The sequence below is a fragment of the Cladosporium halotolerans genome (genome assembly GCF_011745625.1).
Source record: "Cladosporium halotolerans strain TM138-S3 chromosome Unknown Sca3, whole genome shotgun sequence".
NCBI lineage: Eukaryota > Fungi > Ascomycota > Dothideomycetes > Cladosporiales > Cladosporiaceae > Cladosporium > Cladosporium halotolerans.
Genome location: NW_027191454.1, coordinates 173,334 through 195,088, shown reverse-complemented (window position 1 = coordinate 195,088; position 21,755 = coordinate 173,334). Strand labels below are relative to the sequence as shown.

Here is a 21,755-nt window from a genome sequence, read left to right as displayed (position 1 = left end):
CAGCCATGTTGCATTCATTCTTCGCGGCACTGACTGCCACGGCTGCGCTTGTACAGCGTAGCAGTGGGCAGCAATACCAGAACAACACTGACGAAAGCGTCAATGTACGCTGGATCGACGGCTCAGCACCGGCCTACAATTCGGGAACGACATTTGGCCTACCATGGGCACGCGGCAAGTTCTTTCCCAACGGCACCAATTTCGCCATTTCTGGTGATGGTGCTCTGCAGTCTTGGGTTACGGCGTACTGGAACGATGGCTCGATCAAATGGACTGGACATGCGATTCCAGCCTCAGAGGCTAGTCAGGAAAGCTACGTGATCACTGCTTCCTCTGGCGCTGGCAATGCCTCTCAGCCTGCTGGCGTCACTACTTTGTCCTCCGATGACGGCATTACTGTTGATACTGGCAAGATATCAGTCTCATTCCCTCGGACTGGCAACAATGTCATCGATCAGATTACAACTGCCGGCGGAAAAGTTGTTGGTCAAAACGGCAAACTTGTATTACATTCACAGTCTGGCGTCAGCGAGGACATTCAAGACAGGGGAAATTCTTCGATTGGATACTTTGGTTTCGAGAGCGCGATTGACAACGTCACGGTCTCTGAGAACAGCCCAGTCCGCACGCTGGTGACTGTCCGTGGCAAACACCAGGTTGCCAATGGAGAAGACCACGATGACTGGCTCCAGTTCGTCTTGCGTTTTTACCTCTACGCAAACTCAGACGCAATCCGCCTTGTTCATAGCGTCGTGTTCGACGGGAATTCTACTGGAGACTTCATCACTGGCGTCGGTGTCCGTTTTGAAGTTCCTCTGACTGACGAGGAGTTGTACAACCGTCATGTGAGAATTGCAGGTGTCGACGGAGGTATGCTAAGTGAAGCCGTGAAGGGTATCACTGGACTTCGCAGAGATCCAGGCGAGGAGGTCCGGTCCGCTCAGTTCAACGGAGAGGCTACTCCAAGCATCGATACCTGGGACACGCGCGTTTCGAGCAGACTTCAATGGATCCCGGATTGGAACGACTATACTCTGTCCCAGCTGTCTCCCGACGGCTTCACTTTGAAGAAGCGCACTAAGCCCGGACAAAGCTGGGTCAACATTCCTGGATCTACCAGGTCTGGAGGCCTGGCTTACCTGGGCGGAGCAACCCAAGGAGGTCTGGCTGTGGGCTTGCGCAACTTCTGGAAGCATTATCCCGTAGGGCTGGACATCAGAGATGCAGCCACCGATGTTGGTCAGATCACTGCCTGGCTCTACAGCCCCGAAGCCCCACCGCTTGATCTTCGTCCATACCACGATGGCTTGGGCCTAGAGACTTACGAGGAACAGCTTGATGCTCTTGAGATCACATACGAAGACTGGGAGGAAGGCTTTGACACGCCTTACGGCGTCGCTCGTACAAACGAGCTCTACATCTACGCTTTTGACCAAACCCCGCCCCAAGACCACCTCTCGACTCTTATTGAGCACACCAACACCCCACCTGTCCTCTACGCCGAGCCTGAATATGTCCATGAGACCAAAGCAGCGGGCAACTGGTGGGCTCCGCCATCTTCCAACACCTCCAGCGATGTTGCCGCAAAGATTGAGAGCAACCTCGAATTTCTCGCCAAATTCTACCAAGATCAAGTGGAGCAGCGCAGATGGTACGGGTTCTTCGATAGCGGCGACATTATGCACACCTACGACGTCGACAGGCACCAGTGGCGTTACGACATTGGTGGCTACGCGTGGGACAACTCCGAACTGTCGCCCGACTTGTTCTTCTGGCCGCAGTTCCTGCGCACCGGCAACAAGGACGTCTACCGTTTCTCTGAAGCCTTGACTAGGCACACAGGTGAGGTGGATGTGTATCACATTGGTCAATGGAAGGGTCTTGGAACCAGACACGGCGTTCAGCACTGGGGCGATAGTGCGAAGCAGGCGCGTATATCCACCGCGCAGTATCGCAAGATCTTCTACTTTGTTTCAGGCGGCGACGAGCGTGTCGGCGAGCTCGTTGACGAGACTCTCGACACGGACAAAACATACGAGCGCCTCGACCCCAACAGAAAGGTCCGCACCGACGGCTGGGAGCCTGCACCCGGTCAGCCTGCCACCATCGGCCTAGGTACCGACTGGTCCGCCCTCGCCGCCTCTTGGCTCCTGGAATGGGAGCGCCGGGGCTCTCGCTGGCAAGAAGCAAAGACGAAACTCACCAACACCATGATCGGCGTCGTCAACCTGAAGAACGGCTTCGTCACCGGCTCCGCCCTCTTCAACAGTGAAGACGGCACGCTTTCGCCACCGCCCACAGACCCGGACAACGAGGGCGTCGTCGCTGTCTCACACCTCGCAGGCGCTTTCGGCCTCATGGAGGTCATCGCGGAGATCATCGAGCAGTTCGACGACGACCTGCCCGAAGGCTTCCAGCAAGCCTGGCTCGACTACTGCTACTACTACCGCGCCCCGGCCGCCGAGCAGACAGCGCGCTACGGCACGAACTGGACCCGCACTGCCACTCTGCGGCAAGACCACTCGCGCCTGCTGGCTCACGGGTACTACCTGACGCAGAACCAGACGTACGCTGACCGCGCCTGGAGCGAGTTTGAGGCCGATGGGCTGAACACTACGGGCACGTGGGAGGTGGAGCGTCTGAACGGAAGCGAGGTTTTGGCGCCTGTGGATGAGGCTACTTGGATCTCGACGAATGAGGCCGCGAACTATGGCTTGGCTGCGATTGTGAATCTCGCATATATTCCGGAGGCACTGCCTGAGTCGCTATAGAAAACAAAGGAGACAATTGATGGATCCTATTCAGACTCTATCATATATGATCGTATTCATTGAGATGTGCTTGACCAAACCTTTTGTAGACTTGTAGGACTCAATAGCCGTCTTTTCGCGTCCAGCCTTGATTGATGCACTGAGAATGACATGAGCTCTATGTGCGCGAGCCGTAATGGCTGATCGTCGCTTTGCCATTGTAGAAAGGCGTTTGCCTCAATCATAAGATACCAGAAAACCATCTATCTCCGGAGCAGGCACCTCAACCGACTTATCCATGCGATGATCACATAAGGCGACCACAATGTCTAACAAGAGTTGTGTATTCTCATGCAGTCCATGAAATTTGAAGTCCTCTTGCCGCCAACGCTCATGATACTGATTGGTGAACTCGTGTGCAAGCCGTTGCACTAAAGCTTTCCGGAAGAGGCTGCCTTCAGACCCCACTTCGTATGCCGCATTCACTGCATCGATGCTCAGGCCATCAGAGAAGAGTTCAAAGCGATTGAACAGCTGTCGCATCACGTCGTTCTGAAATTCTTGGACTTGCAAGTCGCCGCCGAGTTTCCAGGCAGAAGAGAGTAGCTCCTGATCTTCAGTTTCGACCTTCCGCGCAGTGAGCCATTGCGTGAGAACCAGAAATGTTCCCGCATCAGTATCAGGCAGGATAAATTGATAAGTTCCGTTCTCGATGGCTTCCCGGCAGTGGCTTTCGAGCTCGGAGGATTCGCTAGCCAAGAGGAGTGCCTCAACAATGACACGAGATCGAAAGTCGCTATCGAAACCAACTTTGACATGGACGTCGGAGAGCCTAGATGTCATGTAAGCGTACGTATTTCGATGCATTGCGTGGGTGTACTCACTCCGCGTACATCTTGATGTGATCGTAATCAAATGGCATGATTGCTGTTCCATGCCCTTGTGTTCGTACAGAAAACAGGTGTTTGCGTGCTTGGGTGTATGAGGAAGAAAGAAGTTGAAGGACAATCAGCCTTTCAATAATAGCCCACGTGCGCTCCGGTCTGCGCATTCGAGCTTCACGTGCCAAAACCTCACTAGCTAACCAGTCAATTCTTCACTCAAAATGCAACAAACGCCATCCCACCACCCCCTGGCGAAGTCGGATACCTCCCCGTGCGCCAGAACTCATCGTCCACGACCGGCGACAGCGGCGGGAGAACGATATCCACTTTCGGCGGAACGTTCTCCCTCTCGGCGACGGCTCTCGCCTCTCTCACACCTCGCAGGTGGGATAAGCTCGCTATTGCGCGGAGGGAGCGTTTGCTTTTCATTCGTTTGATGTCGAGGCTCGGGTTGTTGGTGTTGAGCTCTGTGATTGAGATGGCGGGTTGATTCTTTTGGGCAGGGACGGGTGGTGTGGTGTAGATTGGCGGTGGTGGTGGAGGGGTCCGATTGGGGACGCGAGGTGGTAATCCTGAGGGTATGGCTGGTGATGTTCCATGTGTTTCTGGTTTCTGCGGCGATTGTTGTGATGGCGGGGCTGAAGCGACCCTGAGGTCTTCGGGAAACAGGAAGGAAATCATTGTTGTCGAGATAGAGACTTTAGTCGTGTGAGATCAACGGCAATGCAGAAAGGAAACAATGCAGCGTGGTGGGCGCCGGATCAATATATGCGTTGGTGGAGTACAAGCAGCAAGTCTGTACCTGCTAGCCGTTTCACCATTGCGGCTGTGATGCGTCGACTATGTATGGAGAGGGACGATCAACGTCTCAGCTTATCATCAAAGAACTCTCACCTCCAGGGCTGTTCTCTTCCAGTAGGTCTCCGACCGCAGTGGAAGCTATTTTTGAAAGCAGAACTCATCAGCTGAAGTCAGACTTTGGTTCTGAGGCGGTGGCGGCTTCTTCGTGTGGCTTGAGAGGCATATTGTCAGCACTAACGCCTCGGAGGATTCCGCAGCAGGACAAGAACCCAGTGAGATGGACCAGGACTGGCATCGTGCATTATCGCTGTCTGCTTTTGTGTATGTATGTCTCACAAGCTTGGGAGAAGTTAATGCAGCCTCTATCCAACGAACCTTCGATTGAGGAATGAGCTCCAGGAGTTGCAGGACGAGTTAACTCTAGGGCCAGAGGGCAATCATCGGACAAGTGCCAACGTTGGCACATCACGAGTCGTACGGCAAGGATTCCGAGCGCCCGATACGTTGGTCAAGATGTTGTGGTAAGAGGGCAGAAGCCCCTCACGTCTCAGCAGCAGCTGCGGGGTGGGTCTCTTCGCAGCTGTTCTTTAACATCGTCCATGCTCAAAGTCCGTGCTACGGCTCCAACATTCTCCGATGCTGCAGAGTCCGAAGGCGAATCGCAAACTATGGGTTTAGTTCGGGTTTGGGCAGTTGGACAACAAGCCAAACATGCGAGCCAAGGCTAATACACAGGCGTGGCGATGTCCAGGCTTCGTTTGCATCTTCAAATAGATTTGTTATACCGCCTACTCAGACAAGGAGCTACTCCTAGAGGTATCCATACCGTTTTCAGGTGCCGGCTTCCAGCAATCCACAAGCCTCCCTCCATGCGCCAGACGCCTCGCTAAACCAACGGGAAACAATTTTCAATGCAATGCCCATGAAGAATCGTAAGACCGCATCCACCTAATCAGGATCGGGCAACCAAAGCAAGACCTCGCGCTCCGCACTTGCAATCAAGTTGTGACGAGGATTGTACGCGACCACACTTGCAGGCCGCTGAGAGGGCAATTCCGCCATCGGGTCCAACACAGCCTGTCCTTCCTTATCCTGCACGTCCCACACTAGAAGACCGTTCTGACCTCCGTTGCCGCTGATCACGTATCTACCGTCTGGACTGAAAGCGGCATCGGCCTGCGTGTATGTGGTTGTTCCAGAGCTAGGTAGTGTGTCTCCAGGCGCCAAGTGCGCGGTTGAGCCTGACGGGCGGCGAAGGTAGTGTACCATTTTACCGTTGAAGGCGTCGAGGACATAGTGGCCAGGGCCACTGGTTGCGATCAAGAGATATTTGCCGTTGTTACTAAACTCAAGCCCCGACCAGCCCTCCGCTACTTTCATGCCGTGGCTGTTGCTGAATCTTTGCTCTGTATCTTGCAGGTCGAAGGACGCGAAGGGCGCCTTATCGTAGTTCTTGAGGTCGTAGAGGAAGACTGTCTGCGCAGGCGGGGACGCGATCGCGATGACGGTCGCACTAGGATCGTACGCGGTCAGGTACGCTGAGGTGAAATTCAGCTGGCCTTGCGGGTTTGGGCTTCGGCAGTCCCATAATCGGACGGTATTGTCCAAGCTGGCGGAGAGGAAGTGGTCGGAACCAGGAGATAGCGAGAGCGAGGTCACGCGATCCTCGTGGCCCTTGAAGTATCGGATGAAGCTGTTGTCGTGCATGCACAGGTATCGGATGCCATGGTCTACCTTCGTCGAGGCGTAGATGATGTTGGACGAGTTGTGGGTGAAGCGCGCAAGGGCATTGCCGTATTTTTGTGACTTCAGCTCTTTTGCATGCGCGCCTGCTTTCGTGTTGTACAGTTGGATAGTATCGTCGGTGCGGGCGAGGAGGGCAAACTCGCCGCTGTCGTCAAAGTCGATGGAGGTGTACGAGGCGGGCGATTTGAATTGCTTGGAGGGACGGAAGGTCTGGATGATATCCTGGACCTTGGTCAAGGGCGCGCGCTGGGATGGGAGGGAGTCCATGTTCACCGACGCATGTGTGTAGTGTCGGTGTTTGCTGCGTGGTGGAGACGTTTGTCCCGACTGGCATGTGAAAGATGGTTAAGCCGCAGACCGCAGTGCGGCTGGAGGCGGCGGCGCGCTCCCGCAAGTCTGGAGTGCCTGGTGGCTGATCGACCAGCGCCCCGGGCCCTCAAGCTTCGAGCTTCCGAGGTCGGAAGGGCTTAGTCCGCGCTCACGTCACATCAGCCATCTCTAAGCGAAAATAGTTAATGCGACTCAGCACCGCGACTCTCCTCTCTACCGCGGCATATCTAGCATCAGTCTTTTTCTCTCCTCTCCTCTCATTGATTTCCGCATTCGTGCGCGCGCCTTTGCGCTCTCAAAAGGTTACACACAACCCGCGATTGGACGGCTGAACGGGAATTATGTCGACTACCATTGGATCCTTCATTGCCGGAGGTGTAGCAGCATGCGGCGCCGTCACTGTCACACACTCCTTTGAGACGATCAAGATCAGATTACAACTTCAAGGAGAGCTGCAGACCAAGAAGGATTCGCCGCGGTTGTACAAGGGTGTTGGCCATGGTGTGAAGGTGGTATTCCAGAATGAAGGCCTGAAGGGTCTTTTGAGGGGGTTGAGCTGCGCCGTAAGACATATGCCTAGGGAAATCGGCCACATGGTCGCTGGAAGGAGGCATGCTAACTTCTAATACAGTATATCTACCAAATGACCCTCAATGGCTGCCGCCTCGGCTTTTATGAACCCCTCCGCCTCAGCGTCAACTCTCTCGTCCTCCACCGCTCTCCTATGCACACCCAAGACGCAGACGTCAAGAACCTACAATCACTTCCTGTCAACATCTTCTCCGGTGCCGCGTCTGGCGTCCTCGGCGCAGCAGCTGGTTCACCGTTCTTCCTCGTCAAGACTCGCCTCCAATCCTACTCTCCCTTCCTTCCTGTGGGGACACAACACAACTACCGAAACGCTGCCGACGGAATGAAACAGATTTACAAAGCGGAGGGTGTCAAGGGTCTTTACCGTGGTGTTGTTCCTGCGATGGTCCGGACAGGTTTTGGTTCCAGTGTGCAGCTTCCGACATACTTTTTCGCGAAGAGGAGACTCGTGAGACACTTGGGCATGGAGGAAGGTCCTGCGCTGCATTTGATGTCTTCGGCTTGCTCCGGTTTCGTCGTGTGTGTGGTCATGCACCCTCCTGACACCGTCATGAGTCGCATGTACAATCAGACTGGCAACCTCTACGGCAGCGCCCTCGATTGCTTGATCCGGACGGTCAAGACTGAGGGCCCTCTAGCGGTGTACAAGGGTTTCTTCGCGCATTTGGCCCGCATCCTGCCTCATACCGTGAGTGATTGAGAACGCTTGAAGCACGTGAGAGTCGCTAAGCTAACACTTACTTTCTCCAGATCCTCACACTTTCACTCGCCGAACAGACGAACAGAGTCATGCGTCTCATCGAAGGCCGCATCCTGCCGGACAAGCTAGCGGAGAAAGCTTGATCAATCTAATGAAGACGCGCGCATCGATTTAAAAGTTATAAATCTAAGTCACGATAGACGCCCATGCATTAGCCCAGCGGTTGTAAATAGAAGAGCTGTACCACCAACAAGCCGATAATCACACAGCTGCCTCGTCCCAAGCGTCCTGCAATCCAATTAACCCCGAGATCAGCCCCATACCAGCGAACAGCACCTCGCTAACCGGACTCCGCTCCTCCTCAAAACTCCAGTGCATAGCCAATGGAACCGACGCAGCCGTCAAGTAAACCTCACGCCACCACTTCCTCGCCAACCGCGCACTCTGCACCTCAACCTGCCCTCTCCCACTCCACACCTCTCCCCCCTCTCGCTCCTCACCCTTGCCCTCCAACCCCTCCGCCCCCAACTCCTCCCTCCACCCCAACTGCCGCACCCTAGCCAACCTCCCAATCTCCAAAACCAACTGCCCCAGCCAAAACCGACAACTCACGACCCAGCACCACCCCTCCCACTCCCTCCACTTCCTCCCCCTCAGAACCCCCCTCTGCACCAGCACCGCCACATTCTCCAGAGCCTGGAACGCCGTCCCCGCCGCGAGCGAAGCGTACAGGAGCGTTTTGACGATCGGATCGCGATGTTGGGTTTGCCGTGCTTCGGCGATGCTGGCGTAGAGCGGAAGGAGGCCGAGGAGGCGGGTGAGGATGCGGTGATCTTCGAAGGTGGTGTAGAGGGTTTTGAGGGCTGGGGGTTTGGAGCGGAGGTGGGTGTGCAGGAGGAGACAAGTGTAGCAGATTGTTGCGAGGGTGGCGTCGAGGCCGGTTGGGGTGGAGGTTATTTGCGTGAGGCGAAGGAGATTGGTGTGGAGTTTTGAGGTGAGGTTGGAGGGGTTGGGGTTGGGACGTTTGGACGACATTGTGTGCTGATTTCCTGATTCTTCATTTGGAGAGGAGGATGTTGTTGAGATGGCATGATTAGAGAAAATATGTTTACCCTATCCATTAGAGACCGATTGGAGATAGGTAGCACGAGTGAGTTCGCGCTGGGCTGTATCAGGCAGGTCAACGCGAGCGGGGCCTATGCACAAAGGTCGATACTTTACACGAGGCATTATGCTAAGGTAACAAGAAAAGGTTAGAAGCCGTCTGGCGGCTGGCGCACGTTGACACTCACCCCGCATACGAAAGACCGGGGCAGAGTGACGATAAGGTACTTGAGCCACCTGAGCCTCGGCTTGGCGCCTGATCATCGTTTGTTGTCCTCTACTTGCATTCACGAATGATCTTGTTTACCAATCAACCATAACTTCTCGATCGATATCATAATACCATACCCAGATTTGGCTTTGGCCACTGACTCCAGCCCATCGACGCTGTCATGATAAGCCCGTAATACCAACTACCGCCTTATCAAAATCCGTCATCACCCACCCACCTCATCACGGCCGATCAACACCACCACCGCCCACCATGTCGACCGCCGGGCAATTCTCCTCCAAAAACCCCACCATCAAACGCATAATGAAAGAAGCCGCGGAGCTGGCCTCCTCGCCCTCAGCCGACTACCACGCGGCACCGCTCGAAACCGACCTCTTCGAATGGCACTTCACGATCCGCGGACCACCCGCGCCCAGCGCCTACGAAAACGGCCTCTACCATGGGCGCATCGTGCTGCCGCCCGCGTACCCCCTCAAGCCGCCGTCCTTCCGCTTCCTGACACCCAGCGGCCGCTTCGAGCCCAACCGCGAGATCTGCCTGTCCATCAGCGGGCACCATGAGGAGAGCTGGCAGCCTGCTTGGGGAATACGCACGGCGCTGGTCGCGATTAGGAGCTTTATGGATACGGATGCCAGGGGGCAGTTGGGCGGGATGGAGGTTGCGGAGGGCGTGAGGAGGCGGTTGGCGGGCGAGAGTAGGGCGTGGAAGTGTGCTGGGTGTGGGAGGGGAAACGAGGAGCTTATGAAGGAGCAGGAGGAACTTGCGAAGGCGGAGGGGAGCGCGAAGGACGAGGAGGTGCCGGAGCAGCTGAGGCTGGCGTTCAGAGAGGATTTGGGCAAGGGTGCGGAAGGGAACAGCGAAGAGAACGCTACAGACAGCAGCAATGCGGCGCCGGCACAGAACAACGGGCAACCGTCCAGTCCTGCTGTTGCGCCTTCGCCGCAAACACCAGCCCCATCGCGCACAGTCCCAGCTCCTCCGGTGCAAATACAGCAGCGGCGTGCGCCTGTCACTCAACAAGAGGATATTCCGGCCTGGATTGACAAAGCGATCATCGGCATTATCTTCGCTATCTTCGCGATCCTCTTTCTTCGCTTCTTCTAATTAAGATACCCATAGATCTACCCATAGATCTATTACTATTCCTTTATCCGACCACGCCTATTGGAACGGAAGGTGGCATCAGGGCCTCCCGCCATGCAGCAAGATCTTCGCCAGCATCAGAACGGCCGTAATCAACCTCTTCACTTCCTTCGACTTCCGCATCTTCAGCCATATCCACTTCTGGAGATGCAGTGTTAGTCTCAGCTCCCATTACCCCGGAACCTCCAGCCATGGCACTGGCACTCAACAAATCGGACCACGACTCTGTGAAGGCCTCATCTCCAGCTTCCAGCAGCTCTTCACCAAGAGCTTGCGACCAGTAGCTAGGATGCAGACAGCAAAGTGTCATGAGCTCAGAGTCGACATCGGATTTGGAAGCGCGGCGAACCTGGCCCCAGGCGTCTGAAGTGGCGATGTGTAGCAGCCAATGGTGCAATGACTCCTTCTCAGGGTCCTGCGAAAATTGGTGTCGAGTGCTGGGTTGATTCATACGTGCATGCATTCCCTTTAGCAGTGCGGGCAGAAACTGTTGTTGTGTGGATAGAGTTTGCAGAAGGCCGTCCCATAGAAGATATGCGCCGTTCATGGGAGCGCCGAGTCTGTTAGAAGTCAGTAATGAGACCTGAATGAAAATCAATCCATCGGAAAACCCACTCTCTGTCCGACGGATACAGCATCTTGTCCCCAAGCAAAACCCCCGTCAGCGCCACAACCGCATCCTCCTGCCCCCGACACAGCGCCTCACACTCGCTCGCAGTCTTCTGCACCAACCCCTGCGCCGATCCACCCTTCCCTTTCAAAGTCTGCTTCCTCGCGCTGCGAAACTCCTTCAACACCCTCCTCCCCTCTTCCCTCACCGTCCCCAAATCCACCGGCGCAACCTCCACAACCGACTCCTCCACCAAGCGACTCCAATAAACCCTCCAAAGCCACTCCAGCGCCTGCCCGCATACCGCCACCAAGCGCTGCACGCTCGGCAGCTCCTCGTGCGTCGCCTCGTGGCGCAGCGCGACAAACTCATCCGGCATGTCGATCTGGCGCGCGATCTCCAGCATGCTGCTGGGCTCGAGCGCGCGCTCGCGGTTGCGCCCGATGTCGCAGAAGCCCGTGACGAAGCGCGTGAAGGCCGCGGCGTAGACGGCGCGCACGCTGAAGATCGAGTTGACGCTCAGGTCGTGGTGCAGGATTGCGTCGACGAGGAGGGCGGTCGATTCCACGGCGTGCGGGAGGTTGCCGCGCAGCTTCCAGGCCATGATGCGCTCGACGGCGGAGCGCCGGTTGTCGGGGCCGCTGGAGAGGGTGTAAAGTTGTTCGCGGACGGCGAGGAGGTCGGTTTGCGTCCGCCAGGGGGTGATGGTGTAGCGAGACATTGTTGGTGCAGAAGGAATCGGCCGATTGTAAGATAGTTCCGATATGGCCTAAGTATTTCCGGTTGCCGGAATCCGCAAGCCTTTTTCGATGTACAGTCTTGGATAAGATCACATGCAGGTTTGGTAATTTTTAGTCAGCCGTCTTCTTGCGATGATATAAGACGAGAGACGGGCAGACGAGCGAGTGTAGATCGTGTCTTTCGAATTGACATGTGGTTTTTGATCTTCCCCTTACAGAAGCTTCTGTTTCTGGGTCTGTGGGACGTCCAAAAATAATCAACGGTCGTGATGAAGTTCTCGACCTGAAGGTTTGCACCCGCTTTTCCCCAGGATTCTTCGCAACGGCCCATGCAGCCACGGCCGCCAGCTGTTGATCTTCGGAAGCGTGGGAACGTCATAATCGTGAGAAATATCGCGTCTCTCTCCTCAATTACATTACTGAATCAGACCGACCGCGCCTAATCACGACACCTATAAAGGGACTGCAAGACCAGCCAATACAGATCCGCGAATATTTCCTTCCTGATCCGGTGCTTCCTGAGTCCCGCGAAGAAATGGCCTCGGGAGCACCTAATGGCGAATCAAACGGCCTGGCGTCGGAGCTTGGTGCGGGACAGGACGATGTGAGGAGCTCTGCTCGTGATATCCATCTCGGATCATGCTGACGAGACCAGATGCAGGGAGAATACGAGCATAACAATAGCGACTCGGAAAGTCTGCAGGACAGGCTGGAGGTGATATTCGAAAAGTCTGATTCACGATCACGAAGACGAGCCTCCATGCAGCAATCCGAGGAACAACCTCGCCCCAGGCCATCTGCCCATAGGAAAACGACATCATGCTTTGTGCACTCACTCCTGTCCTACAGAGCACAAGATGGCCATTGGACCCCCAACGAAGAAGCCGAGGTGGCACACGCCAAAGCCACCGACAAAGTCACCGATTCCCAATACGACCAAATTGCGCCTCATACGCAGTCTAGACTGCTTACCAAAAAGCAGCTCTCAGATATGGCGTTCAACATACGCGAACTGTCGAAGAGATTGGGCCATATACGGCTGCTGCTTAAGGTCCGCAACGTATTTTTGCTGACGAAAGTCCACGACAAGAAACTCATCCAATTCACGAGAGACGTTTCAAAGTGGCTGCTGCAGCAAAGGAATGCTGACAATGAAAGCTACACCGTGTGGGTAGAAGACACCATGAAAGACAACAGAATCTTCGACGCCGAAGGCCTAGCCCAGATGGATCCCACTTTCAAAGACCGGATCAGGTACTGGAATACTGAGCTCTGCAGGAAGAAGCCGCATCAATTCGAAATTGTTGTTGCACTCGGAGGCGATGGCACGGTCCTCTACTCGTCGTGGCTCTTCCAGCGGGTCGTACCTCCTGTGATGTCCTTTGCCCTCGGATCACTTGGCTTTCTAACGAAGTTCGACTACAACGACCATCAGAACACCTTGACTCAAGCATTCGCCGAAGGAGTCACTGTGTCGTTACGATTGCGTTTCGAAGGCACCATCATGAGAGCACAGAAAAGGGCTGATCTGGACTGCTTTGAGGACAGGGACCTAATCGACGAACTGATAGGCGAGGACCGCGACATGGCCACAACTCACAAGCCTCAAGGGACGCACAATATCCTGAACGACATCGTGCTTGATCGCGGTCCTAATCCCACAATGAGCACAATCGAGGTCTTTGGAGATGAAGAGCATTTCACAACCGTGCAGGCGGACGGGATCGCTGTCGCGACGCCTACTGGGTCGACCGCATACAACCTTGCTGCGGGTGGCAGCTTGTGCCATCCCGACAACCCTGTCATGCTACTCACGGCCATCGCGCCCCACACACTGAGCTTCCGACCGATCATCCTGCCGGATACCATGGTGTTGAGGCTTGGCGTTCCATATGATGCGAGAGCCAGCTGCTGGGCTAGCTTTGATGGAAAAGAAAGGTGAGCACTTTCTTTGCTCGGTCGATCTATCATCGTCACTGACAAATCGTAGATGCGAATTGAAACCTGGAGACTATGTCACCATCTCAGCTTCTCGTTTCCCATTCCCGACAGTGCTGCCGCTCGACAGGAAAAAGGAGGACTGGGTCGATAGCATTTCGCGCACGCTCAATTGGAATAATAGACAACGACAGAAGGCGTTTGACAAGTCCGCGAAAGGATCATGAGCGGGTAATTTATCGAGTATACAGAATCACGACGGTACGCGACACAAGTTTCCAACTACGCCTTCCATGACCTCTTTCCAGTCCTCTCTACGATACGCACATTGTGCCTATCTTTCCTACGCCTCTTAGACCTTAATTCAATTCCTTGAGAAATTGCCTTTTCTGTGGTGATATTAATAGGTATTGAATGCACCCTGTCGGGGAGGAGCTTCACGAAGTTGAGCAAATTCACATGATCGCCTCCAGCAGCCGGCAGTCACTTCGCGCATGTGACCAGCCATGTCACCATTCTTGAAGATACTTCAAGAGAAAGGAAGAATCATGTGAATAGGACCAGTGCCTTTTCAGGAGGCAGAAAATGTACTCTGTCTTCCACCAACCCGCACCCGGCCACCACAGCCAATCTCCGGCGGCCCTTATAATCACCATGGACGCCTCTCTCTTCGGTACCTTGTCCGGCGAACTTCGCAACCGCATATACGCCTACTTCTTCCACTCGCAGCTTGCGACCGAAATCCACCTCGACATCCGCGACACGCACGGTGCCCGCCTCAAAGGCCCGCGCAGCAAAACCCGCAGCGCCCTCGCCCTAACCGCAACCTGCCGCCTATTGCGCCATGAAACCCTCGCGCTCTTCTGGTCGACGGTGTCCATCCAAATCCTCGCCCTCACCCTCACAGCCTACTCTTTCCCCGCCACCAACTCCGCAGGCGACGACCACCTGGTCCAAGCAATCCTCACCAATGTCGAACGCGCCGCCACCCTCGACTCCTGGCTCGCGACCAGCGGCATTCTCTCCTTCGCGCCCCTCCTCCGCCCCATCTCTCTCAACCTCGGCACCTACAACCCGCGCATCACCGTCTCGCCGGGAGACGCAATCGCCACCCTGACCTTCATCGCCGGCGGCACCGCCCAACTAACGAAACCCCTCCTGCCCCTCCACCCAAACCCGTGCTCCCTGCGCTTCCAAGTCCAAATCGCGCCTTCGACAGCTCTCGGCCCGATCGTAGTCCCCAACGAGCGCGGCCGCGCCCTGCGAGCGCTCGAGGCGCTCTGCGCGGGCCGCATGGCGGGCGTGCAGGCGCTGTTCGACGAGGGGTTCCTGACGACGCGCGGGCTCGCGGTGCTGGCGGGCGATTTGGGGGTGTGTAGGGCTGTGGCGGAGATGTTGGTTACGTGGATTGTGCCGGCGGAGGGGGAGGGGGAGGAGAAGGGGGAGGGTGTGAAGAGGAGTGCTTGTTGAGGGAGGACAACGCTAACGCTGGGGTTTGATACTGAAAGGAATTGCGCTTGGAAGTGAAGGCTTGGGGTTCCTTCGTCGTAGCTGGCGCATGTCACATGGTTGGAGGTGATTTGGCTTTGCGTCTCTAACGTCGGGAGAACCTTCGATTGGGAGGCCATCGTAAAAGCCATCGTAAAAGCAGAGCATTAAAGACAGGAGGCTAGCTGCCGGAAAGGCGCTGGATCATCGTAAGCGGATCGTGAAATACTATCTTTTTGGCAACTTGAGTCCCAATCATCAACTCTCAATTGGTTCCACATCATGAAACACATCGTCTATACGCTGTCTGTAACACATATCGCCGAAAGGACTGTTGAAACGTGAAACGGCAAGACCAGAATTGAAAACACATATTCTTTTTGCTCGTTCTGCAGACAATAACAAAGGGCTCGCAAAACTCACTAGAAATGCAAAACCCAACCTCGACCGCAAAACGAACGAGAAATAAACTCTCGCCCTCCCACCTCCCTTTTCCCCGCAATGCCAAAAACAACAAAGAACAAGAGAAGAGAGGCCTTCGCTTCCGCGCCGGCGCCTGGAATTAAAACGCCGCTGCGCGCAACCGGAACAAGTCAAGCTTTTCGTTTTTCTTCGAAAGAGAAGTAGTGGTCGTTGTTAATCTATACACGAGCGCAGGCTATGCGACCAGCCCTGGTAGGCTGGAAGACAGGGTTGTGTTGCGTTGCAGTGTGGAGTGTCGTGGGGCGCGGTTGACGATGGAGTTCGCATCAACGTGTGAAAATTGCGTCCTGGAATTGTCGCTGAGGGGTACCATGCATGCATCCATAAGTGTGTCGTGGGGGTTTCGGTGAAGGAAATAACATTTTGGTCGGGGTTCATCATCCGGCTTCAGAGACGCACGCGAGTTTTGCGTCCGCCTAGGAGGCCATAGCGCGAGTGCCGCCGCGGCGAGAGTTCTTCGGCTTGGCGGCGACGGTGGACCAGCCCTCTTCCTCGAGGGAGTCGGCGGTGGTCTCAGATTGCTTGGCACCCTCGGCAGCATCACGAGGGATCTCCTTGACAATCTCCTGGGGCTTGGTCTCCTTGTCGGCAACAATGTCACCGTTGGCGTCGCCATCGGGCATGTCGCGCTGGCCTTCCTGGTCGGCCTCGTCGCGCTTCAGGATGCTGACGTTCTTGTCGCCCTGCTCGCCGTTCTGTCTCCAGGGGTTGTTCTTAGGAGGACCGTTCTGTTGACGGGAAGTCCGCCTCTCGCCCGAGGGGGCGGGCTTCTCGTCCTGGCGGGCCTGCTTCGCGGCGGCATCCTTGGCAGCCTTCTCCTCCCTGGCCTTCTCGTCGGCCTCGCGCTTCTCGCGGATGGCGATCTCACGCTTCTCGGCAACCTCACGGTCGCGCTGGGCAGTGTCCGTAGGACGGGCAGCGCCGAACGGCGAGGCCTTTGATTGAGGTGCGGCAGCAGGGGGAGCATCGGGTTTGGCCTCAGAAACGGTGCGCTTCGCCAAGTTGAGCCTCGGGCGCTCCTTCGGTGCCTGAGCCTGAGGGGAAGACGGGGTGGACGCGTCAGGGGTTGCGACCGGGGACGGGTCAGCGCGCATCTTCTCGCGCCACTTGTTGTCCTGCTCAGCGGCGGTCGGAGCACGCTCCACAGGTGCCCTCTCCTGGAATTCCTTGCGCGGGGGACGAGATCCAGCGTCAGATCCGCGACCCTCACCCCAGGAGGGGTTTCCTCTACCCTCACGAGCAGGAGCAGCGGCGGGAGTAGTGGGGGAGAGAGGACCCTTACGAGACCAGTCACCGAAATCGCGGACCTTGCCGTCATCCTGGAAGTAGCCGGGTCTCTTGCCACCCATCTCACTGCCAGCGTCAGACCTGTCGTCAAAGTTACCGCGACTGAAGCCCCTGCTAGGCTGGCGACCCTGGCCGGGGAGTTCGGGGAGCGGGCCCTTGCGAGACCAGTCGGAGAAGTCACGGCTGGGCTCCATGCGCTCTTTGGCTGGAAGATGTTAGACATGTGCGAACAGTGGAGGCAAATTCAGACACTTACGAGGCTCAGCAATGCTGACTCTGATGTTGCGACCCATGAAGGACGACTCTGTGAGGGTGAGGGCCTTCTTGAGGCCATCTACGGTTGCGAACTCGACGTAACCGAAACCCTTGGGCTTGTGGTCAAGCTTGTCCTCAACGATGCGGATGTTGGTGACCTCGCAGCCACTCAGGAAGGACTCAATGTCGGCCTGGGTCACGTCGAAGGCAAGGTTTCCAAGGTGTGCTGTGTACGGGGGCTTGTCGGGCATAGGAAGTTCCTCACGAGTGGCGAAAGGACGGTCTATGGGGAGTCAGTGTGCTGTCGCAATCGAAGCGCTTCAATAACGGGAACTCACCGAAGCCAGGGACACGTCCACCGCCAACGCCACCGGCGGAGCGCTCCCAGGCGGAAGTGTTGAGGGCCCTGTTGCCCTCGTCTCCGCCAGCGCCTCTCTGGGCATTCCTGGCGCTGTATCCAGAGCCAGAAGCCGAGGGCAGCGGCTGTGCGTCCATCTCATCGGCCCACGATCCGAGCGCTGCAGCGTGTAAGCGTCCATGTTCTTCAACCGGGTGTCGGTGGGGTATGCGTACACTGATCCGCCAGGAAGTCGCCCAGGGCCATCTTCTCCATCTTCTTCTTGGGAGCTGCAGAATGTTGGTCAGCCTTTTAAGAACCATGCGCCATGCGCGCGGAACCATGTGTTGTCCCATGTGCCCGCCGACACTGCCTGCCACCGCCGTGCCATAATTGTCCATATTCGCGCGAAGTGTGCACCTACCCATGCTTGCGGATGAGGCAGCCGAACGCGGTGCGCGCTTGGCTGAGGAAGGCAGGAAGCGGGCTTCCTGTCTGTTGGGATGTTATAGGGTGGAGCGCTGGTGGTTGCGCTCGGTGGTATTCGGTGGGAGTGGTGTCGTGTGTGCGTGGTGCCCGCAAGAGTCGTCAACTTTAGAGCGAGCGGGCCGAATCTTTTTGTGAAGGGCCGCGAGCCAGTGAGCGAGACGTCGATTGGCCCGTGCTTCTGGGGGACCGGCGCCGCAACATCGCTGCTTCATGCGAGTAACTTTTGCCTGCACATCACATGGCTTCAGCAGTCTCGTGCGCCTGGTGACATGTCAGCGCCCTTGAACACCCCGAGGAAGCCCACCGATGATCCGCTTCTCGCGGTGATAGGGCCGGCCCTCAAGGTCGGCGCATTCTCTGGTGAGTTTCTCTTGTCGCCCCTACTATACTGCGAGACATCGAATTGCCACCCCTGGATGAGCAACAAACGGAAAAATCTTGGAGAAATGCCCAAGAAGATGCAAGAAAATGGCTTGTGACAATCAATGCATCCATGATAGCTCTGAACATGCTTCCTCATATCGTCAAACAGAGACTGATCGATCACCGCAGGCGGAGCTGGATTCCTCGTTGGTGGCACGGCGGGCATTCTCAAAAGCATTAGTCCCGGAATCTTTGCATTGGCATCGGGCATACAATGCTCCGTCCTTGGGACCTCGTTCTGGGCCTCTAGAAGTCTGGTCCTCGAAGCATGGGACACCGGCAATTTGACATCCAGTGACCGAACAAAAGCTAGCGCACTGGCGGGCGGATTCAGCGGTGGCGCTTCTGGTCTTATCTTCCGTGGTCGTCGGAGTGTAGTTCCCGGAGCTCTCTGCATGGCATTCTTTGGGTACGCAGGGCAGGCTATCTACAATCGATGGACGGCAACGCCTGCGCCGGCCAAGACTGATGACAAACCAAAAGGCTTCTGGCAGTCGATGGCCAACCTCGGAGTCATGAGCCACCTTACCGATGAGGAATACACCGAAATCCTCGAGGAGAGATTGCTTAAGGTCAATGTGGAGATTGCCGTGCTGGACGACAAAATTGCGGCGTTGAAGAATGCGCAGACGAGCGAGCCAAGCGAGAAGGAGAGACCTGAGAAATGATATCTCAATGCCACGCTTCTCTAGATTTATTCGCAGATTACGTCGACTATTTCGGGTTTCAAGCAGCACAGTCGGTATACGCTCTGCGTCGGGCTGTAGGCACAGGTTCAGCCCGATAACATCATCGTCGTTCGACCTGGAGTTGCTTCCATGAAAGCAGAAAGTCCAAAGCGACTCTCCCCCATATCGGGCCGCAAAGGCTGCACCCAACTCACAGGACACCTCATGGGCCTCGCAATGGCAAGTCACGCGGCGAAGTGGCCTCCTGGGCATGGTGAGGCTCTTGGCGGACAAAGCAAAGCGCGAGCAACAATAAAGCACCCTCGCCAGAACAAAGGCGTCCTCAACTGGCCCTGAAGGATCGGTCGAGCTGCCATGTATAATATATATTCGAAGAAGACGACAGGAATCCGTCACAGGCTTGCAGCCGTCATAGGACCACGCGCAATGTAATTTAGGCAAATCACATTTACGACATGTATAATCACCGACAGTTTAGGGCCTCTAAACGCAACGGCGTCAACTCCAAATTCACTTTAATTCATTGTCTCCAACGCTCTCCCCTTCACAATGTCTTTGTCAACACGACACTTACCCAGCCCTCATTTATTCAACCCCCTTCCAATCATCCTCTAGGCTCCCACTTCACCCGGCCCGACGACAACCGAACGATCACAACCACACAACGCAGCCCACTAAAATCACCATGCCCAGACACAGCGTCCGATCCCCGCCCTCCCCAACCCCTTCAGACCTCAGCATCGCATCCAGCTACTGGGACCAATTCTTCCCCTCCGACGACGCCGTCCCCTCCAACACCCGCACCCTCTCGCATAGACCATCCTCCCCAACCCTCGGCCAGTTTCCCAAAGTCACCATTCGCCCTGACCCCAAGCCCCTGAGCTCCTATGCGGTCACCGATTCGCGCTGGGAGGCTGATTCGCAGGACCTCCACCACAGCGTGAGCGCGGAGCAGGTTGCGCGGCTTCGCCGTGTGCCGAAGGAGGGGAAGGGTCTTGATGACGATGGGAAGAGCCGTATGCGGGTGCTGAAGAGGTCGGATCATGTGCCGTCGAGGAGAGAGTGGCCGGTTGAGAGGCGGCGGGAGGGTGCGGGTGGGAGAGAAGGTGAGAGGGAAGGGCGGGTGGGGTCTGAGAGTGTGACGCTACCTCGTGTGGATTCTGCGAAGGATATGTCTAGGGATAGTGCTGCGAAGGCTGGTAGAGCCGAGAAGGTGCGGGCTCCGGCAAAGGTGCGCGTGCAGGTTCTGCCTGACACTGCGAGTGATCGCAGGCCTCCAAGGAGCGAGAGCGTCATGGTTGCTGAACCGAAGGTTAAGAGCGGAAACGCGCGCATGGAGAACCCGAAGAATGTGACAAGCAGCCGCGCTGGTCCTGCTGGACAGTCACAGGCCATGCACATAGTGCGTGTGAAGGTCATCGTTCCGGAGACATTGTCTTCAGAGAAGCCTCGTCTGAGGCGCAGGAGAGCCAGAGGCGATCTCTCGGCCTCTGGGGTCAGCTCGAGAAAGTGATCTGATCTCAACGAAGAACGTGGAAGAGTATCTAGAATGTCTCTATGCTTGGGTTTCTTTGCAATGCTCGCTTCGCTGTTCTGTCTGCTCGGTGTACTTCACCGGGCGTGCTGTACTAGGGTATCAAAACTGAATCAATCCTGCCATCAGTCAATCCTTATGCTTCATGCCCTGATCCAAAAACAATCCTGCTGATGATGACTTGCGTGTGCGTACATGGTGAGAGCCTGCGCAACCCCCTCCAAACGATTAGGAAGCCCATCCCCGCAGACGATACCAAACCCATGCGCAAATGACCACAAAGACGACCAAGCCCGCAGACATCAAGCGGCTTGCAATCTCCTGCCGGCGAATCTCAAGGTCCAGCTTCTTGACGATTGAAATGCAGATCTCGAACAGCTCCTGCGAAGCCTCAACTATATCCTGCCGCTCCTGGACATTCAGCAGATCATCCCCCTCCGCAAGCCTCCTCTTGTACTCCGTCTTCAGATCCTCACCGTCCTCCTCGCCGTCGAAAGACAGGAAGGAGAAGCCGGGCATTCCAAGCGGCGTCTTCTCGGCCATCGCGGGTCCAGCGTTGGTATGTGCAGTCCAGAACTCGGGTTTGGCGCTTGCGAGCTGCTCGCGGATCCACCGACCGCCGGAGAAGATGGCCATGTACATGACCCAGGTGTAGGCGACGAGGGTATGCGGCTTGGCGGCGGCGAGCGAGCGAATGCGTTCTTGAGTCTCATCGTCGAATTGGGAGAAGTTGGCGCGATCAAGCTCGGGCAAGTACTGTAGGTCGCGCTTGAGGCGTGGAGAGCGTTTTAGACCGGCCGGTCGCAGGTCGGAGATCCATGCTTTCAATTCCCTTTGGTGGGGCTCGTCTGGGGTGAGGGCTTCGTGCGACTCATGCTGCAGGTCGTCGAAGGCCTGTTCGAAGGCTAGGAAGATCTGAGCGAACGCGGCGATTCCAAGAGCGTATGCCTTTGGGTTTGTCGCGCGAGGTGGGAGGGCAAGGGGGAGTCGCTCGATGATCAAACGATTCAGCTCAGTGTGCTGCTTTCTGGTCGCAGTGTTGATCTGTGCAGGGAGCATTTGAGCCTCGGCTTGCAGTGGAGGGGTCACTGAAGGCGTGGGCAAGAGATCGGTCGCGGTGGTAGCCATGGTATTCTATGATGTAGACAGGATGTTAATGCGAGCGGAAAAGAAGATCGTCACAAACAAAATTATGAGCCAT

At 56.1% G+C, this 21,755-nt stretch overlaps 11 protein-coding genes across 11 annotated transcripts; 5 read left to right on the top strand and 6 right to left on the bottom strand.

The window, feature by feature from the left end:
• Positions 1-5: 5 nt before the first annotated feature.
• On the top strand, positions 6-2,771 carry WHR41_01046 (uncharacterized protein; the record flags this gene model as incomplete). The annotated part of the gene is made up of 1 exon (XM_069369652.1): positions 6-2,771. One exon carries the CDS (start codon positions 6-8, stop codon positions 2,769-2,771), a length of 2,766 nt encoding a protein of 921 aa, XP_069233387.1.
• On the bottom strand, positions 2,762-4,009 carry WHR41_01045 (uncharacterized protein). The gene is made up of 2 exons (XM_069369651.1): positions 3,635-4,009; positions 2,762-3,582 (listed from the first exon to the last, which is right to left on the bottom strand). The coding sequence occupies exons 1-2, from the start codon at positions 3,799-3,801 to the stop codon at positions 2,988-2,990; spliced, it is 762 nt and encodes a 253-aa protein (XP_069233384.1). The 5' UTR covers positions 3,802-4,009; the 3' UTR covers positions 2,762-2,987.
• Positions 4,010-5,383: 1,374 nt separating this feature from the next.
• On the bottom strand, positions 5,384-6,448 carry WHR41_01044 (uncharacterized protein; the record flags this gene model as incomplete). Its single annotated transcript, XM_069369650.1, has 1 exon — positions 5,384-6,448. One exon carries the CDS (start codon positions 6,446-6,448, stop codon positions 5,384-5,386), a length of 1,065 nt encoding a protein of 354 aa, XP_069233385.1.
• A 273-nt stretch (positions 6,449-6,721) lies between these two features.
• ctpE (Mitochondrial citrate transporter E) lies at positions 6,722-8,071 on the top strand. Its single transcript, XM_069369649.1, has 3 exons — positions 6,722-7,074; positions 7,143-7,790; positions 7,853-8,071. Exons 1-3 carry the CDS (start codon positions 6,853-6,855, stop codon positions 7,943-7,945), a joined length of 963 nt encoding a protein of 320 aa, XP_069233390.1. The 5' UTR covers positions 6,722-6,852; the 3' UTR covers positions 7,946-8,071.
• Positions 8,064-8,837, bottom strand: WHR41_01042 (uncharacterized protein; the record flags this gene model as incomplete). Its single annotated transcript, XM_069369648.1, has 1 exon — positions 8,064-8,837. One exon carries the CDS (start codon positions 8,835-8,837, stop codon positions 8,064-8,066), a length of 774 nt encoding a protein of 257 aa, XP_069233391.1.
• Positions 8,838-9,390: 553 nt separating this feature from the next.
• WHR41_01041 (uncharacterized protein) lies at positions 9,391-10,242 on the top strand (the record flags this gene model as incomplete). Its single annotated transcript, XM_069369647.1, has 1 exon — positions 9,391-10,242. One exon carries the CDS (start codon positions 9,391-9,393, stop codon positions 10,240-10,242), a length of 852 nt encoding a protein of 283 aa, XP_069233388.1.
• WHR41_01040 (uncharacterized protein) lies at positions 10,223-11,813 on the bottom strand. Its single transcript, XM_069369646.1, has 2 exons — positions 10,897-11,813; positions 10,223-10,841 (listed from the first exon to the last, which is right to left on the bottom strand). The coding sequence occupies exons 1-2, from the start codon at positions 11,610-11,612 to the stop codon at positions 10,286-10,288; spliced, it is 1,272 nt and encodes a 423-aa protein (XP_069233389.1). The 5' UTR covers positions 11,613-11,813; the 3' UTR covers positions 10,223-10,285.
• A 70-nt stretch (positions 11,814-11,883) lies between these two features.
• On the top strand, positions 11,884-13,854 carry WHR41_01039 (uncharacterized protein). The gene is made up of 3 exons (XM_069369645.1): positions 11,884-12,235; positions 12,287-13,569; positions 13,622-13,854. Exons 1-3 carry the CDS (start codon positions 12,167-12,169, stop codon positions 13,794-13,796), a joined length of 1,527 nt encoding a protein of 508 aa, XP_069233178.1. The 5' UTR covers positions 11,884-12,166; the 3' UTR covers positions 13,797-13,854.
• A 1,405-nt stretch (positions 13,855-15,259) lies between these two features.
• On the bottom strand, positions 15,260-18,005 carry WHR41_01038 (uncharacterized protein). The gene is made up of 5 exons (XM_069369644.1): positions 17,844-18,005; positions 17,656-17,709; positions 17,421-17,600; positions 17,084-17,365; positions 15,260-17,032 (listed from the first exon to the last, which is right to left on the bottom strand). Exons 1-5 carry the CDS (start codon positions 17,845-17,847, stop codon positions 15,957-15,959), a joined length of 1,596 nt encoding a protein of 531 aa, XP_069233177.1. The 5' UTR covers positions 17,848-18,005; the 3' UTR covers positions 15,260-15,956.
• A 117-nt stretch (positions 18,006-18,122) lies between these two features.
• On the top strand, positions 18,123-19,562 carry WHR41_01037 (uncharacterized protein). The gene is made up of 2 exons (XM_069369643.1): positions 18,123-18,268; positions 18,461-19,562. The coding sequence occupies exons 1-2, from the start codon at positions 18,178-18,180 to the stop codon at positions 18,997-18,999; spliced, it is 630 nt and encodes a 209-aa protein (XP_069233172.1). The 5' UTR covers positions 18,123-18,177; the 3' UTR covers positions 19,000-19,562.
• Positions 19,563-20,782: 1,220 nt separating this feature from the next.
• WHR41_01036 (uncharacterized protein) lies at positions 20,783-21,682 on the bottom strand (the record flags this gene model as incomplete). The annotated part of the gene is made up of 1 exon (XM_069369642.1): positions 20,783-21,682. One exon carries the CDS (start codon positions 21,680-21,682, stop codon positions 20,783-20,785), a length of 900 nt encoding a protein of 299 aa, XP_069233171.1.
• Positions 21,683-21,755: the final 73 nt, after the last annotated feature.

Excerpts from the sequence above, each read along its gene's own strand:
- WHR41_01039 (XM_069369645.1), top strand. The coding sequence starts at position 12,167 with ATGGCCTCGGGAGCACCTAATGGCGAATCAAACGGCCTGGCGTCGGAG. Across the intron at positions 12,236-12,286 it reads TTGGTGCGGGACAGGACGAT|ATGCAGGGAGAATACGAGCA; the intron begins GTGAGGAGCTCT and ends TGACGAGACCAG. Across the intron at positions 13,570-13,621 it reads AGCTTTGATGGAAAAGAAAG|ATGCGAATTGAAACCTGGAG; the intron begins GTGAGCACTTTC and ends GACAAATCGTAG.
- WHR41_01038 (XM_069369644.1), bottom strand. Across the intron at positions 17,601-17,655 it reads CGACTTCCTGGCGGATCAGT|CGCTCGGATCGTGGGCCGAT; the intron begins GTACGCATACCC and ends TACACGCTGCAG. Across the intron at positions 17,366-17,420 it reads TGGACGTGTCCCTGGCTTCG|ACCGTCCTTTCGCCACTCGT; the intron begins GTGAGTTCCCGT and ends GACTCCCCATAG.
- WHR41_01045 (XM_069369651.1), bottom strand. The coding sequence starts at position 3,801 with ATGCGCAGACCGGAGCGCACGTGGGCTATTATTGAAAGGCTGATTGTC. Across the intron at positions 3,583-3,634 it reads CACATCAAGATGTACGCGGA|GCTCTCCGACGTCCATGTCA; the intron begins GTGAGTACACCC and ends CATGACATCTAG.
- WHR41_01037 (XM_069369643.1), top strand. The coding sequence starts at position 18,178 with ATGTCAGCGCCCTTGAACACCCCGAGGAAGCCCACCGATGATCCGCTT. Across the intron at positions 18,269-18,460 it reads CAAGGTCGGCGCATTCTCTG|GCGGAGCTGGATTCCTCGTT; the intron begins GTGAGTTTCTCT and ends CGATCACCGCAG.
- ctpE (XM_069369649.1), top strand. The coding sequence starts at position 6,853 with ATGTCGACTACCATTGGATCCTTCATTGCCGGAGGTGTAGCAGCATGC. Across the intron at positions 7,075-7,142 it reads TGAGGGGGTTGAGCTGCGCC|TATATCTACCAAATGACCCT; the intron begins GTAAGACATATG and ends CTTCTAATACAG. Across the intron at positions 7,791-7,852 it reads CCCGCATCCTGCCTCATACC|ATCCTCACACTTTCACTCGC; the intron begins GTGAGTGATTGA and ends TACTTTCTCCAG.
- WHR41_01040 (XM_069369646.1), bottom strand. The coding sequence starts at position 11,612 with ATGTCTCGCTACACCATCACCCCCTGGCGGACGCAAACCGACCTCCTC. Across the intron at positions 10,842-10,896 it reads CTGTATCCGTCGGACAGAGA|ACTCGGCGCTCCCATGAACG; the intron begins GTGGGTTTTCCG and ends GACTTCTAACAG.